This window comes from Crocodylus siamensis, chromosome 4 (assembly GCF_052110815.1).
Source record: "Crocodylus siamensis isolate JL-2025a chromosome 4, ASM5211081v1, whole genome shotgun sequence".
NCBI classification, from domain to species: domain Eukaryota; kingdom Metazoa; phylum Chordata; order Crocodylia; family Crocodylidae; genus Crocodylus; species Crocodylus siamensis.
The window spans coordinates 6,738,163-6,755,902 of record NC_143398.1 but is presented as its reverse complement, the minus strand read 5'-3'; the positions used below and the strand labels follow the sequence as shown (position 1 = coordinate 6,755,902).

Genomic DNA, 17,740 nt, shown 5'->3' with positions numbered 1-17,740 from the left:
GGTTAAAGCAGTGACTAGTCAATCAGGACTCCTGAGTCCTTGTCCGGTCTCGCTCTCTCCCCATCTGCACAGAGTGACATTAATGACAGCCTGCAAAGTGCTTTGAGGTCCCTGGCTGTAAAGCCTTAGCAAAGAGCATGGGGCTGGTCTTATTGACAGTGTCAGACCTTCTGAAACACTGGCACACACTTGCCAGACCCCGCCGCTCTCCCGCCCCTGTTGCCAGCAGGCAGCTTGCACTGAAGGAGGACCTGTGTAGAGTTCATGTTCTGGCTGGAGCTGACCCCCATGTGCCCACCGGGACACCTGCTGTTCAATGCTTCCCCCCACACCTGAATCCCCAACTGAATGCCTTGCCTGCTGCCACGTGGATCCTCAACTGGTGGGCGGCACCTGACTTCAGATGCCAGGCTTCCCAGGTGTCCCTTCCTTGCCTCCCCAACAGTGCTGATGAAGCCATGCTAGGATAAGCTAGTTCCTTCCACCCAGGCACTGCTTTTCTGTTACCCACAAGCTGCTGCAAAATGCCACCCATCCCATTCTGCTCTGAAGTTTGGAGCTGGTCCCAAGATCTCCTGGGTCAGTAGGACTAGACACTACACTTGAGATTCAACAAGGACAAGTCCCAAGTCCTGCACTTAGGAGGGAGCAACCCTATGCATCGGTGCAGGCTGGGGGCTGACTGGCTGGGCAGCAGTTCTGCAGAAAAGGGCCTGGGGGTGACAGTGGACAAAATGTTGAATATAAGCCAGCAGTGTGCACTTGTTGCCAAGAAGGCTAATAGCATTGGTAGGAGTGCTGTTAGCAGACCGAGGGAAATAATTATCCACTCTATTCAGCGCTGGGGAAGCCACATCTGGAGTCCTGTGTCCAGTTTTGGACCCTCCACTGCAGAAAGGATGTGGACAAATTGGAGACAGTCCAGTGGAAGGCAACAAAAATGGTTCAGGGCCTTGGGCACATGACTTGTGAGGGAACTGGACTTATTTAGTCTACAGAAGAAAAGACAGAGGGGGGATTTAATAGCAGCCTTCAACTCCCTGAAGGGTGGCTCCAAAGAGGATGGAGCTGGGCTGTTCTCAGTGGTGGCAGATGACAGCTGAGGAGCAATGGGCTCAAGTTGATCAAGGGAAGCTTAGGTTAGATATCAGGAAAAACTTTCTTATGAGGAGGGTAGTAAAACACTGGAACAAGTTACCTAGAGAGGTGGTGGTATCTCCATCCTTGAAGGTTTTTAAGACCTGACTAGACAAAGCCTTGGCTGGGATGATGTAGCTGGGGCTGGTCCTGCTTTGTGCAGAGGGCTGGACTAGATGTGACCTCCTGAGGTCCCTGTCGACCCTCATTTTCTATAAGTCTTTGAGTCTCTTTCCAGCTGCCAGGGCCTGAGTACACTGCTCCTGAACTGGCCAGTGGTGTTACCATAGCAGTAGTGGAGCATCCTCACACTTAGCTGATCCCATCATGCCCTGCTGAGAACAGGCATTTGGATCCATCCACTCGATACCACAGCTGCAGATCGGGGCGGGGGGCACATGCACAAGTGTCTGAGCCCCTGAAACTATCCCTGCTCCCAAGTGTCACTCTTGCGGCAAGGCCCACCAGAGACCAGGGACTGAATGGACCATTGACACTCCTCTTGCCTCTCCAGGTTGAAGCCGAGGCATACTGGAAGGGCATTCTTGAGGGGGCCTTGCCTTTGCTTCCAGGGTTCACTGCTCTGCAGATAAACAGATTCATTCTCTAGCTCATCTCACCAGCCAACACTGCCATGCTCTTTAACGTGTCCCGTCGCCAGCAGTAATACTCACATTGACGTGCTCCTTTCCCCCATGCTTCGCCCGGATCTGGGGGTTCTGTATCAGGTCCAGGTGTGTTCCCCATACAACAATGGGTGTGTTTCCACTAGGAACAAAACAAAGAAAGAGCATGAAACGCCCATTTTCAAAATACCCAGGACCAAATGTAATGGTGGGGGGTGCTCCCAGGCTGTGCCGCCCCTAAAAGTGCCATATGCGGACAGGCAGCCACGGGCCAACTCCTCGGTCAGACAGACAGGGACTCCCACACCCTGACCTGTGATGGAGGCAAGGCAAAAGCATCTCCAATGAGCATTTCTGCTGTTCAGTCACGATGCCTGTTTTGCTGTCTCATCCATGCCCGTCTCCTTTCCCGCACTGCAGTTTCAGCTGATTTTCACCCCGTCTCTCAACTGTGAATCTTGCTGTGTTATTTCAGGGGAATGACATGGGGAGAACCCCAAAACTTGCTGGGGACAGAGAGGAGACTGCCCTCTTGTGCTCTCTGTCTTCCCCTTCCATCAGCTTCCCTCCACTTACTAAACATGCAGGGCAAAGTGTATGGACATGGACACAGTTAACACTTGGGATGTGATGGGTTTGAATGCATAGGAGAGAGCGACCCATTACAGAGAGAGGCAACTGGCTAAGTGTTGGCTTGCTAAGACCGAGTGCGCTGGGCTTGTCTCATATGAAGCCTATTCTGGAAACACCATTTGCAAGTGATCTGGAAACCTTCCTCGGCAACCTATCAGGGACCCCCTAGAGGTTCGGTGCAGGTATCTTGGTGCTCCCGGTTTCAATCACAGTCCAAAAGTGTGGAAAGAAATCGGCAAAGATACACATCCAGACCTGGAGGTTAATACTCAGGGCTGCATGCAAAAGGGATGTATATTCTTCCACCCCTCCTGGGATGTATGTTGGGATGTATATTCTTCCACGCACACTGGGATGTATATTGGGATGTATATTCTTCCACCCACACTGCCTCCACCAGCCCTGTTTGAGGTTCTGCTGAGTTGCCTTGAGGCATCTCGCTAAGCATTCGGCCTCGTCCTACTAAACAGCCAGGTGAGCAAAGCGGCACGGAGCTGCCTTTCAAGGCCTGGGGTGGGGGTGCAACATTATCTGTGAAAGCAGAGGCCCCGCTGTCAGCTCTCGTGCCACCAGATCAGGAAAGAGAGGAACTTAAAGAATGGGCTTTGATATCTCTACTGTGGAGCCGAGTATGCCCCAGGGCTGCGAAGTGCTTACATTACATTCAATAGCCTTCCGGCTTAAACGCACCATCCTTGGAGGTTTTTAAGACCCGACTAGACCAAGCCTTGGCTGGGATGTTGTAGTTGGGACTGGTCCTGCTTTAAGCAGGGGTTGGAGTAGAGGTGACCTCTTGCAGTCCCTTCCAACCCGCATTTTCTATGACTCTAACTCCCCTTCCCCTTTGGAGCCAACTGGGCTGTGATCTGTGCCTTAAAGAGCAGTAGGGAGAGCTGGAAGGCAGCAACAAAAAGCCACTCAGCTTTATTTGCTATTTGACAGGGAAAGGAAAACCCAGGATCCTGAAGGCTGATTTTGGAATGGAAGTAATGTTCTCCGGGGTCCAGAATGAACCCCACCAATCTCACTCCAGGGCAGTGGCTCCAATCCAGCTGTGGCTGGGAAAGACTCACAGCTCAATGCTTGCTGGGGTGAGGTTGGGGCCTGAACCCACCTATGGAGGGACAGAAATGCAATCTTCATCGGACTCCACAGACATCAGACAGATGCTGTTTTCAACAGGCCAAGAGCTGGACCCGTCGAGTGGCTGTTCATTAAGCCCCATGGGGGGGAGTCACAGCCCGTTTCTAGTGGCACTGACTTCACAGAAACCAGGAAGCTCTTTTCCCCTACTCACCAGCTTTGAAGCAGTGTGAAGAAAGCTGCCTGTGCTGTAACTTTCCTAGGGATAATAGACAAAATCACTCTCCAAGGCTGTCAATCCCACACCTTTCCCCAGCACTAAACTCGCTGTAATAGGGAAGGGAGTAAAGCGATTTCTCATTTTGCTGATAACCTAACACTGTGACTGAAAAAAACCCTGAGATGGAAAATCTGGACACGAAAGCCTCCAGCCCAATGCACAAAGATTCGGTCCGGCTCAAACGGTAAATTCCCTCACAGTAATTAAAGCCACTAATTGATTTGTGAAAACATGCTCCGGACGGGAGCTGAGCCAGGGGGATTTACAAACCCTGCGCCTAATCCCCAGACACTCCAATCACTCCAGTTTGACAGGGGAGATGAGAACCGTAATGGACGGATGAGAGGAGACTAATATTTCTGACTTTGTATCTTTTAAAAGAAATCCTGGAGCATTTAATGACCAATTTCTCTCTTCACTGAGCCAGTCTTGCAAGCTTGTGACCGTGTTTGTATAATATGTGGGTCCCTTCCACACTCGAGACCAAATCTGTCCTCTCAGCCGTACGAACATGACCTCTCTGGAGTCAATGGGGTTTCATCCATGGTATTAAGGGGAGAGTCTGGGCTTAAAATAGGTCAGCCCATTCCATAATGAGCCTTTTGGTGGAGGGGTGAGGTCGGGGCCTGAGCCTCCCCTGGTGCTTGTGCATCATAAATAGAGCCCTGATTTTGACTGGGGTCTCCAAGAACCATGGCCAAACAAATAAGATGCAGGAACATGGTGCGGAGCAAATCCAGGCTGGATGAAACCAGGAGCTGATCGCTCTCAGTCCTGGAGGAGATTAGTGAGGGATCTGCAGTGCTCGGTGGTACGGATGCATCTCCAAACATGTTGGATCTGCAGCCTTGGCCTGGAGATGTCTCAAGAGCTTTCTCCGGAGAGAGACAGCCCGTTCAGCCCTTGCTTTCAGAGTGGTACTTCAGCACTTGCTGTTCTGTGAGTGCCAGAGCGCCTGGAAATTAAAGATGAGGAATAGGCATGACCCAGACTCGCTTGAACCTCAATGAGAAATGTGCTGCTGAAGCTGAGGATTGCGGGCTGGAGGGTTTGTTCCCATATTTCATCCGAATGGGTTTGGCTATTCTTTGGCGGGCGGTGAATGTGGGATGCCCCACTGAGGATACGTTAAGACAGCTCTACCCAGCCCCTAAGTTAAGGGGAGAGGGGGTAGCAGAAGAGCATCCAACCTTTTCTTCCTACTGCTGGATGAGACACAGATATAGGACACAACCTTTTTTCAGCACAAAGGTGGAAGCTGTAGCATGGGGGCACATACCTGAGCCTCAGACAGTGGGCAGTTTTGTTGCAACTGCATTAGCAATTAAAACACATGGCATGGTATTCCCAAGCTTCGCGTTAGACACACACACAGTGTAAAAAGCCCTCATGCCCATCCAAACGAAGGGCACTATGCAAACTATAAGGCACTGCTGTAAATATTTTAGGGCATAATCTTCCCCGGACCATGACACCATGAGTTTCTGTACTTCAATATTACTGAAATCCAAGTCTCATTACATTAATTGAACTGGAAAGTGGTTTGCTGAACTGGAGCCTTAGACAGCCCATGCCTCTGGATCTAGCAACGCACTGGGACATGAGCGGCAATCAACGAGAAAGGAAATTATGAGTGCTGACTGAACGACTACCTGAAGATGCTCCACTCTGGCTCAATCCTCATGATGGTTGGATCCTCCACATATTCAAACTGCAGCTCCTGGGATATCTTGGCCTTGTCGACCTGCACAGAAACCTGCACCTTCTCGAACCCTTCACCGGAGGCTGTGGTGTTACAGACAATGTGCTTGGGGGTCCTCCTAGGAATGGAGTTTAGGAAGAATAAAGCAAGTGCTAGTCCACGTAAGCAAGACAACATCACCAACAAATGCCTCTGCCACCAACCCGACCACCCAGAATACCTCCTCTCCTTTGTATGCCCTGCTTTGCTAACCTGAGGAACTTGATGCTGCAGGAATTTGAGGTGAATAGATTCAGACAACTATTCAATCAAAACTGACATTTTGGATAGACTGGCATAAGCTTTCCACCGCCAGGTCATCATGGCATACACTGAACCCCAGCTGGCATCCCAAAGCTATTTGATTCAGGGAAGAGTGCTGCATGATGAAGTGCCTGCCAGGGGTTTCATTTCATCCTACAAAGCATCAGCACTGACCACTGTCAGAGCAAGAACGGTCTCTGCTTTCTCTGTAATTTGGGACAATAGCATCCATTTTTGAGACTGGGTTAAAGATAAGGATGTGTTTTGCAATCCTGGGGTGGAAGGTGCCAATACAGTGTGAAGCATTTTATTAATAAAGAGCCTGAAGCAAAAAAAACCCCCAAACCTATTTTTTAGGGTTTGAAACCAGAACCAGGAGTGAGTTTTGTAGCTCGCCCTTCCCTTTAGAACAGGCTGAGCAAGAACCTAAGCCCGAGAGCCTTGATCTCCAAGCACCTGTAATCAGTGACTCAGGCTCGTCGTCCGTATAATCAGAGAGAAATCCATCATTATCCTGACTGTGTGACACTCATTCCCTCTGCTTTCCAGCCTTCCCCTCTGCCCCCATGAAAGAAAACAGCCTATTTACTGGACCTAACCCCTCCAACACTCCCTGGTCAGTCTTCTGTAAGCATCTCCAAAGCAATCACTCTTTCTACCCAAACCCTAAATCACAGGCTGGGACACAGGGAAGTGGGGCTGGAAGGGACCCCCAGAGGTCATCTAGTCCAACCCCCTGCCTCAGTTTCAGTCTCTGAGAAAAGCTAACCCCGCCCCCCCACCCCCCAACATACGTAGCAGCAGGAAAAGGGACTGGACTTATATCCAGGAACTGCAAAAGTCAAGTTGCATCACTCCCAGGAATGACGAATGAGCTACTGACAGCTCCAGGGACTGAAGTCCTCACTTCTAATTATTTAATTAATATTGTTCACTTTAGGAGAGGTTTGTGCTTTGGAACTGGGCACCGACTCGGTCTCCCAGGGATTAAAGAAGAGCCAGGAGGTGACCCTGATTTGGGGTTACTGTTATTCTGGACTGGGATCAAAGAGGTGATGTAGAGCAAAAGAGTCCCAGTCTCTGCTGAGCCATCCATTTCACTGATTTCTAGGGTTATATTTAGACAGCAGAGAAGTATTTTAGTGCTCAGAGCCAATAGGTTATATTTCCCCCCTCCTATACAGTGGTGATCTGGAAAGGAATTACTTACATTTTACTCCCAGGCAGACAAGCGACGCATGAGGCCCAAGGAGAATTAAAGTGAAACTTAACAAGGGACCATGGAAAATGTACATCGAATACCAATCAAAACAGTGAAATGCATCATATTCTCCCACTCGGGAAGATGCCCAATTAGGACCTTCACATGAAATACACGAAGCTGAAATGCCTGTGGGCTGCGAGACAGGAGTGCTGTTCATGTCTGAGAGAGGCTCTCTCCTCTTGCCCATCCACTTCATTTCTATTCTACTACAGTCCTCAGGGTGCTCAAAGATCTGCCCAGGCTTTGGTTTCATGCTCCCTCTCTTTTAATCTGCTTCTCTTGGTGATTTTGACTTTAATGTGGACAGTAAGATGAATGGTACTCGTTGGGCACATCTACATGTGCACATTTACTGCGCAGTAACTGAAATTACTGTCCAGAATGGATTTGTGTCTACATGTGCATGGCTGTACTGGACAGTAAATATGGTGATTTACACCAACTTGAACATAAATTCGATGGCTGCATCATGCAAGTATCAAATTTGCACCTGATTAGTTACTGCACAGTAATGCATGTATAGACGCCTTACTGAGCAGTAACACTGTATGCGCTGACTGACTCGGACCTAATCTAACTTTAGGTCCAACTCAGTCCACACACAGAGTTAGCTTGCTTTAATGCCTGCACATGCAGATGCTGGCCTATTTCTACTTGCTGCGCAGTAAATTTAAGCTGACATTAATGCACGTGTAGACACACCCACTGAAAGCAAGAGGGGCTACTGGTATTGCTTGTTACTCTTAGGCATCATTGTCCACTTCTCATCACACAGCCCCTGCACCTACATCCTTCCTGCTTGCTGTTCCAGATCTGGGCCTCTCCACAGCTCAGCCAATATACTACTGCCACCATCTGCAAACCACCCTCTAGCTAATCCTTTGGTCACATATCAATGAGTTATGGCTACCAACTATGTCAGGGACTCCTCAGGAGAAATGATGTGCTGAAGGGACTGAGTTGAACTGTTTCATGTGCACCTCATGGGGGAACATGCTAGATTACTACACCCACTTCCACATGAGTTGTCCAGTGCCAGGACCAAGTCTGCCACTGCCTAAGCAGTCCAGGTCCAGGACAGCTGGATAAACAGGAAATATCTTCTGTATCCCCATAGTCAAGGAGCACCATCAGAAGAGAGTGCTAGCCACCTCTTTCTCTATTCATGGCACATGTAGTGAGAAGGACGCATGCATACTTGTAAAAAAGGCACGGTTGGCTCCCAAACTTCACCATGACGTTGCTGCCAGCGTTCAGGTTGGAGCCGGTAATTGTCACCTGTGTGCCACCCGACACTGGGCCCCTCTTCGGCTTTAGGCCTGACAGCGCCAATGACTGTGAAGAGAAAGGTTCACATTGAATAGGTGTTGGGAGATGCTACCCTGTTTATGCCCAGGATTAAGGGCCTTTCAGGGTATGCTTTAGTCTATTGGGAGACTTGTAAACAGTAGAGGCCATAATACGAAGCAGGCCATGACCCTACTTGTCTGCTCAGTCTTATTTCTTCTGTTCCTCCCTGCAAAGCTGGGCCTGCTGTAGCTACTCATAGATGATCAAATATTTCAAAGGGAGGTCCAGGCATGAAGCAGTCCAGCAAAGACCCAGATCTCCATTAGCCAGCTGCAATTTAGAACTTACTTTGCTAAAATGCAGCAGCTCCTGAGTCAATGAAACTCCATCCTCAACTAGCTAAATGGATCTGACACAACCTTGCATGCATGTTCCTTATGGAAAAGTCACTAGAGCTTTAGAGATGCTTCTGGGCTCCCCCCTTCAGGAGGGACATGATAAGCTTGAGAGAGTCCAAACGTATGATCAAAGCCAAGAGGGCAAGCCTTACAGTGCTCTGGTGAACAGACGTTCCCCCAGTTCCTGATGCACACCCCTGATGTACTTACAGGCTGCCACCAAATCTCCCCTGAGCCTGCGCTTCTCCAGGCTGAAGAGTCCCATGTCTCTCAGCCCCTCTTCATCAAGCCTGCTCTCTTGACCTCGAATCATGAGTGTGGCTCTTCTCTGGACTTTCTCAAGCTTCTTCACCTCCTTTCTAAAGTGTGGAGCCCAGAATTGGCTGCACTACCCCAGCAGCAGCCACACCAAGGTCAAGTGAAGCAGAAGAATGACTTCCTGGGTCTTACTTGAGACTCATCGGTAGATGCAAGCCAGAGTTTTGTTAGCTTTGCCGGCTGCAGCATCGCATTGGTGGCTCGTGTTCATCCCGTGATCAATCATGACCCCTAAGTCTCTTTCGGTTGTGGTGATAGTAAATGTAGCACTGCTGAGCCTATACGTATGATGTGGGTTTTTTCCCCCAGGGTGGAGCACCTTGCATTTCTGAGTGTTGAATGTCATCAGGTTTTGACAGCCTGTCCAGGTTGGCCTGAATCACCAACCTATCCTTTATTGTGACTGCACTTCTCCAGAATTTGGTGTCGTCTGCGAACTTAGCCAGTCTGCTTCTGGCACCCAAGTCCAGATCATTTATGAATATATTAAAGAGTACTGGCCCATGTGCTGAGCCCTGGGTCACTGTGTGCCATGTTGACTCAGTTCCATCGACTATCGTTCTCTGGGTCCCACCGTGGAGCCAGTTCCCAAGACATCAGACCATAAGGTTGTCAAGGCCGCAGTTCCCCATTTTTACCATGAGGACATCATGGGAGACTAAGTCAAAGGCTGTTTTGAAATCCAAATATATGACACCAACTGCATCTCCTTTGTCCAGGTGATGCACCACCTGGTCATAGAAGGAAATGAGGTTGGTTAGGCAAGACCTACCCGCAATGAAGCCGTGTTGGCTAGTTCTCAGAAAGTTACACGTTGTTAGTCTGTTGTTGATGGTTACTTTGATGACTTTTTCCCAAGACCCAAGATTTTTTCCAAGATAGTGAGGAACATAAACGTGTCCTAGAGAAATGTTGCTAAGACCTTATTGTTTTAATGAGGGGGAGGGGGGATTAGTGCCTTTCTGCAGGATTTCTATGCCAACGCACAGAATACAGACGAGGACTTTAACACCGCTGTGAAATTCCATAGGGAAATTTAAAAAATTTAAGTAGAGACAATCGCTCTGTCAATTGTATACTCCTCGGTAGGATGGTCCTACAAAAGTAAAGGGCAAAGAAGGATGGCTGTGATTATGGCGCTGTGTGGGGATTCAGGAAATCTAGGCTCAATTCCTGACTCAGTCACAGATTTACTGTGTGATCCTGGGTAAAGCACCAAATCTCGTTTTGCTTCATCTGCCCTTGTGTCTGGCAAAGGGAATAATCCTTCCTGCTTGTCTCTGCCGAAGATCTGGAGACAGAAAGTATCTTCTGTGCTACGTGCATGGGCAATACCTGGCATAATAGAGCACTGATCTCAGCAGTGACCATGCTGCTACTAATAAGGGATGGTATTGTTTCCAAATCATCAGCTTCCTTCATGCCTGCTTTTGAGCTACTTTTCAAATTACACCAAGATGCTGGACAACGGTATTTAAAAAAGGCAAGATTCCTCTAGGGCCAAAAGAAAATGAGCTCTCTTCTTTTCCACATCAAGATAAAATAATCATATTCGGAAACCCCAGATCGCCCTGATACCAAAACACGGGGAGGAAACATCCATTTGCAGGGAGAAATTTGGAGTTAGAGTTTATTCTTTCATTTGCATTTTAATAGAAAAACTTTCCACTCACTCCCAAGTGTAAAGCTACTATATGCATTTAAATGAAGGGCGCTTTTTTTTTCCCCTTCTCTTTTTAAGAATGATGCTATAAAAACAGGAACAAGCAGCTACAGCACACAGTTGTCTTACTGAACTTCAGAGACCATTAATACAAGCTTATAAAATCACCCAGGGCACGTCCTAGCCTCCCCTCTCTACACTCCTCCCCTTCAGCTAATCGCTTTGAAAATGTACTCTAACACGATGGAAATGTTTCTGCTTTGCTTTCATTTGTAATGAAGTTAGCACTTGGAAAGGGGGTCAGACTGACAGCAGCCTTTGAGTCTGAAGCTATACATGGGGAAGCACAAGATCTGTGCCCTAAAAAAGCAACTGCCATGGTGAGGGGGGTTCAGTCACCAGGTTGCATTGAATCTTTAGCCTCACACCCAAAGGTGCTGACCTGGAGACAAAGTAGTGTTGACCACAACGATGGCACCTATGATGAAGAGTCTTGGCTGTTAGGAATGGGATTGAGAACCATCAACTTCTTCCACATGAACCTGGTGAAATTTAACTGAATGACCAAGAGATGGAAAGACTCCAGGTCCCCCTCCCAACCTTTTCCCTCCTCCACTCTTGAGACTAAAAGAAACCTACCCTGACTACTTGACCTCTGGCCTTTCAACAGCCCCAGTAAAAATGCATCCCTCCCAGCGATTCCTTTCTGCCAAAGGGTCACTGAGTTTTTGCAGGTCTTCCGAGAAGGTTTATGGATAAGCTTGCAAAGTTTCAGTAAACCGTTAATTATTCATGCCAGCCTTCATAAATATTGCACGGTGTATTTACATTAAAAATCAGGCTCCAGACTGTTTACCGTTGCCGCATGGACAAAAGGCGACAAAAAATACAAGGAGGATTAGCGAAGCTTTAATAGGGTAAAGTGGACAGAGACCATGATGGAAAGGAGGAATCCAGTCATTCTTTTATGTCCTTCTCTGATGCTTTTCTCCTTTCTTCCTCTCATCCTATGCTATCTATGCCCACTCTGTGCCTGGATAGATACCGCTCTTTTGCGTGTCATGCACCAGACTTCCCATTCACTGCTACTCTCAGGCTCATCTCAGGCCCTCCTTCTCCCAGCCAGAGCTGGTTAGTGATGGATTTTTTGGTTCAGTGGTTGAACTGAATAATCAGGAGAAATGACTCGGTTTGGGTTGAAACAAAACAGGATTTTTAATTTTTTTTGTGTGATAAAACAGAAGCATTAAATAATTTCATTTCAGGCCAACCTGAATCAATTTACATGACAACAAGCGAGAGGTTCTGTCTCATATGAATCACCGAACCATTTGAGGAATGTCTTTCTTTCTTTGTTTTCTTTACTGAAGTCATTTTTTTTTTATGAAAAAAAATCCAAACCAAAATGCCTTGGTACCCAAAGTTGAAAAGTTTCATTTGAAAGCCCTGAAGTGAAACACTAAAGTTACACATTACAGCTGGGCCATACTAAAATGTAAGCATCCCCCTGTTAAAGCTTGTTAAATCCCCACAGAGCATCTCGGAGCTATGCCATCTCAGGCGGGGGTTAGCTCTGGGCTGTGCTACCGAGCTCGTGTTGGGGTAACTTCAGTGTGCTCCACTGAGATGAAAGGAATAATCTGCAGCCCTTGCAGCGTCATCCTTCTGGTCTTTCCAAAACAAAACCTTCGGTCCCAGCAATGCCAACAGAAAATGCTACCTAACATTTTCTCCCAGTTCCTTTACTTATTTATTACTCTTTGCCTGACTCTCTTGGCCCAAATCAACCTCATTTTGCAAAATGCTGCAGTGCCTCCGATGCTCCATTATGGGATGAATTGACCAAACTACTCAGCTCCACCCCAAACCTTCCTGCTCCTTCTTCTGCTTCTCTGATTGATCCCTGAGCTTCCTTCTCCCCCATACCTGTCAACCCTGATCCTAGTACATCAGCGCCACTGCTGTAGCAGGCATATTATGATCTCTTGATAGATACTGGTGGGAGCTGAGCAAAGCCAGGGATAAAGCAGCCAAGTGCATACGAGGAAAGAGCTGGGGAGCATCTGCTTTTGCTGTCTGGCACAAAGGTATGGAGGTATTCAGCAAAGAAAACCCTGTTGACTTTAAACTTGTGCACGGATGTCATAGCCGGCAGTCAAGAAGGCAGCAAGCAAAAGGAAAAGCTGTCACAGACGGACACGGATGATCGGACCAGTACAGTAATTCCAGGAATAGCAAAGGTGACAAGCTAAAGTGTAATGTCCTGGAAACAGCCCTTCTGTCTGCTTGATGGGGGCTATCTGTCTAGGCATATCTACGTTCCTACCAACATAGCATCTGAGTGACACTTGCCAGAGAGCAGCAAAGGCGTCCTTAGCTAAATGTGGAAATCACGACTATTTGCATTTCGTTACCAATGCCTTTTGCAGCGAATAACAGTGCACAGGTATACGACTGGCCCAAGCCAGGAGCAGTTCTTTCTGCAGGCCAAGACAGATTTCTCTGGCAAGGAAGCCTCTGTGTCCAGTTCAATAAAGATGTGGGCAGATTGGAAAAAGTCCAGAAGAGAGCAACACAAATAACTAGAGGCCTGGGAAAAAATGACTTCTGGGGAAAGGCTGAAAGAACCAGGATTGTTTAGTCTGTAGAAGAGAAGATGAGTGGGATTTGATAACCACCTTCAAATACCTGAAGCTATTATAGAAAAGATGGAGTTGGGCTTTTTCCTGTGCTTGCAGAGGACAAGACTAGAGGCAATGGCAGAGGAATCTGGAGCAGAGGAAATTTAGTTTGGAAATTAGGAGGAATTTTCTTACCATGAGGTTGGTTAGGCATTGGAACAGGAGACCTACATGAATTGTAGAATCGCTATCCTTGGACATTTTCAAGCATAAATTGGACAGACACTCAGCCGGGGTGGTTTAGCCAGAGGTGATCCTGCCTTGAGTAGGGGGCTGGACTAGATGATTTTACGAGGTCCCTTCCAGCCCAACTTCCCTATGATCTTACAATCTCATCTAGAAGAAAGATCTGCATGGATCAGGGCTCAGGTATGCCCTGGATATCTGAAAAAATGGGCCTTATTTCATTAAGCAGATTTTGCAGATTCGAAATGTATGAAGGAAGAAGGAGACAGAGGAGCAGGGTGGATGGGGCATTTCAACACACGCCTGCAGGCACTACAGTGGATACGATCCCCTTCTCTCATCATTTTTACATCAGTGTAGCTCTGCTACCTTCAGCAGCATTCGTTCCAATTGATGGTGATGTAACAGAGCAGAATCAGTTGGCATCCTGCCCCCATTATGTCCAGATGGCAGGGGCAAGAAACAGAGAGCCTCAATCTGCTGGCTGCTATCGGCTCAGAATAGCGATATAGCCCTGGTGTCCAAGCAGACATTAGCATCCAATGCTAACCCCAGATAGCCCTCAAGAACAGCACCTAGTAGCGGTGACATGGGAGTCTTGCTCCTCTGGTGCTGCTGAGATTTCCAATTTCCGAGCTGGTGCTTACCGTGAAGTAGTAGAGCTGTGAGGACCTGGCCATGAACTCCGGCTTGCATTCAGCCACGCAGATCTCCACGAATCCAGCGTGCTGGCTGAGTTTGGCCTCCCCCATCTCGCACAGTATCCTGCAGGTAAAGCACAGATGGGAGGCGTAGTTCCCAGGAGGGCAGGGGCCTGGGTTATCAGATCACAGGCCATGCTGATTCTCCTTGGGGACACTGTCTCTTAGGGCTGTTTAAACTCCAGGTTAAGTCAAACTGCACTGAAATCCAGAGCATTTATCCACCAATCTGGCCCCGCGAGTCTCTCTGCTCTTCTAAATCCAGGGGCCACCAGTTGCCACCCATCTCTTGGGTGGGGGGTCCAATCTCAGGTTGACTCTGGGGCTCGTGCACTTTGTGGGCCACCCCCCTACAGACCAGGCTCCTGTCCTGGAGACAGGACAGCAAAGCCAGCTCTTTTCTGCCCATCTCTGGTGGCTATTCCCCAAAGAGCAGAAGATCATCCACATGTAGCTGCTCAGTGAATTGTGTCCCAGTAACCCCTGGGGGTGTGGGAGCCTTGGTAAGGCACATGCATTAAGGGCTAGAGCAGACCCACTGCTAAGCCAGCCTCCAACTCTGCCTTAGGAATGACTTTGTGAGCTGTGGAGTAAGGGAGGCACCAGGCACTGCCAAACCCTGGGCCTCCTGGTGTGTTGGGTTTCTATGAACACAGAAAACATTGGCTTTTCCTAGCTTTCCGGGGACATTGACCCCTCCTGCTGAGCTAAGGGGGGCAGTGAAAGCTGTTACGGGGGGCATGGTACGGTCTGCAAACCCCTGAGTGGCCAACTTACTGTTCTGCTGGGATGTATCCTTCCACCAGAGGCTTGCACTCCACTCCAGCCACTTTGACATGAGATGCAATGTCCCGAAACTCCAGCCCCAGGTTCTCCCCACGGATGATCACTTTGGTTCCTCCTTCCCGAGGGCCCGTCAGCGGGGAGATCTGGAGACACAGCAAGAGTAAAGTCACTGGAATACAAAAGGCCACCAATGCTCCAGCAGGAGAGAGAGGAGCCAGTATCACAACTTGCTTCAGACCCCGAGAGACACGGAGTGGCTGCATCGAACACCCAGGCGTGCGGTATCCCATAGCATCTGGTCAATCTATTGCAAGCCCAGTTCTTCATGTCTGATCCCCATAGAAACAGATTAAAAAAGACTCATTCAACCGACTCATTTCTGGCCCAAACTTGGGTTTTCCAGGATCCTCTTCCCCTGGCCCACATGAGCTCCCCTGTGTCAGGCTAGTGCTGCACAAAGTAGTCGCGGGATAATGGGGCAAACCTACTGGGCGAAGGGTGCTAGGAGGAAAGACAACTGGATGGTGAGGTTTGTAAACCTGAGTCAGTCCCCGAGAATGTGGCAGACAGCAGAAATGAGATTAAACTTAAGTTAGCTAAACAGACAAGGCAGACAGACACGGATAGCATGACAGGCAGAAGCAGCTATGAGCTTATACTGTATTTACCCAAATGCAAGATGACCCTGAACGTGAGACAACCCTCTCCCCCCGCCACCCTCCAGTAACTAGATTCTACACATGGAAAATGTATAAAGTTACCTACTCCCCCTTGAAACTAACTCTACTCTCCTGGGATGGGGTGGGATGTTGTTCACATCCCTATCCCAGCATCTGGGCCTTGGCAAAGCTTTGGGTGGGGATGTGGCCTCTGCTTCTCATTCAGCGCCTCTTGTGTGGGACTGATGAGCCAATGAACCTAAGAGATTTTATGAGTAACCTCCTCGCTCACCCCAGCCCCACTGGTTTCCCTGCCATGAAGGCCAGGATTCCTCCTCCAGCCCACCACACTCTGTTGGGTGTAGACGTGTGTGAATGTGTGTGTGTGTTTGTACAAAGCTCACCCTGTTCCTCCTCTATGCAGCCGGGCACTCCTGATCTGTGCTTGTCCCACTGAGCCCTGCTGTATTTAGCACAACCACTTGTGCTTGGCCAGAGAGTATGAGTTGTTAGCAGGAAGGCTCAGTCCATTTCTCTCCCTGCCCTTGTGCACTGCTGGATGCAATGGACTTTGTCTTAGACCCTAAGGATCAAATCTAGGTTCCACTGGAGCCAGCCAGGACTCAACTGCTGTGCCCTACTATGTGCTGTGTCAACCTGCTTTGCCATATAGTTCAATGGTTGAATGATGCTAGCTTTCCCCACTGCCCATTCAGATGGTGCCATGACTGCCATCTGCCAACACTGGCAGGGATCATTCTGCAGTGAAATGCTGGGCAATGGGAATTCCCTGATAGATGTCCTTTCCCATTTGCTGTTAGCATGGCCGGTGGGGAATCTGTGTTGGCAACTAGATCCGGGTCTCGCAGAGGCTGGCAGGAGCACTAAGAACTTGGCTGCTCTTCTCTGCTTCCCAAAACATGGAGAGAAATGTCCTTCATAAACAGACTGGCCAGGTCATCTCCTTGCAGAGATAATGGCAGCAGAGTGAGGGAGAGAGAAGGGATGAGAGCTGAGGGGTTCTCATAGTCAGGATTTGTAACCCATGTGCACAACTGTTCCCATTTCTCCCTTGAGAGATGTTCCACCAACCTGATCTGTGTAACTATGCAAAGGGCATGGAAGGTCCTGAGCTTCATATCTGTGGATAGCTAGCACCTGTGGCATGTGTGTATGCTGCCAAGTTAAAACCCCAAAGGATGCCTCATCTCTGACTGCCTCCCTCCCACCCAGAACAAAAATGTTGTGGAATCTCCTTCCTTGGAGGTTTTTAAGACCCAGAAAGACAAAGCCCTGGCTTGGATGATCTAGTTGGGGCTCGTCCTGCTTTAAGCAGGAGGATGGACTAGATGTGACCCCCTGAGGTCCCTTCCACCCTCATTTTCTATGATTCAGTCAAGTCATGGACCACAGGTCCCAGCTGTTGGCTAAGCACACACTTTTCACCCGGGGATTTGAAATCTCAACCTTCTGCTTTGAAAACATATGCTTCTTTCTTGCATACAAAAGCAGAGCAGCCCTTAGGGTTTGTAGTTTCTTTTGAGGTTGAACCAGTTGCAAACCTTCTTGGAATATACCTACAAGCCTGGGGGTACCGTCAACACCACCCAGGGGATCTGGTCTGTCTTTGGCCCTGTGCCCCCTGGGGTACACAGGCCTTGTAGACCTTGGGGGTGCTTGACCCACTGCAAAAGCTGGAGGTGCTTCCTTTAGCCTGAAGCACAAAAAGTAGCCTCCCTTAGTCAGTCAGACCAAGGAAGCACAAAGGCTTGCCTTTCCCAATAAGTTCATCAATCTTGGTACAGTGAAGAACTTTATTGGTTATAGGGGATAGGCTTGGAGGAGGGTACAGAATAGAGAGGTATCAAAGAATAACCTTAGAGCAAACAGTGGCTAGGTAGCCTGTGATCACACAAAAGAAAGTTACCTCCCCGCCACCCCAACCTGGTCCAAGTCTTGTAGGCAGAGCTGGTTGCTTAGCAACCAGAGTGATAGACAGGTAAGAAGACAGAGGAAAAGAAAACTGGTGA

The 17,740-nt window shown here is 48.6% G+C and overlaps 1 protein-coding gene across 1 annotated transcript in view; it reads right to left on the bottom strand.

Annotated features, from left to right (window-relative positions):
- The window catches only part of PLXNA4 (plexin A4), a 533,592-nt gene that overhangs the window by 75,593 nt on the left and 440,259 nt on the right, over positions 1–17,740 (bottom strand). The window contains exons 13-17 of the mRNA XM_090041550.1: positions 15,043–15,194; positions 14,212–14,329; positions 8,227–8,363; positions 5,412–5,579; positions 1,812–1,905 (exon numbers count right to left, since the gene is read on the bottom strand). Of these exons, the coding sequence (XP_089897676.1) occupies positions 1,812–1,905; positions 5,412–5,579; positions 8,227–8,363; positions 14,212–14,329; positions 15,043–15,194 (669 nt within the window). The remainder of the gene's footprint in view (positions 1–1,811; positions 1,906–5,411; positions 5,580–8,226; positions 8,364–14,211; positions 14,330–15,042; positions 15,195–17,740) is intronic.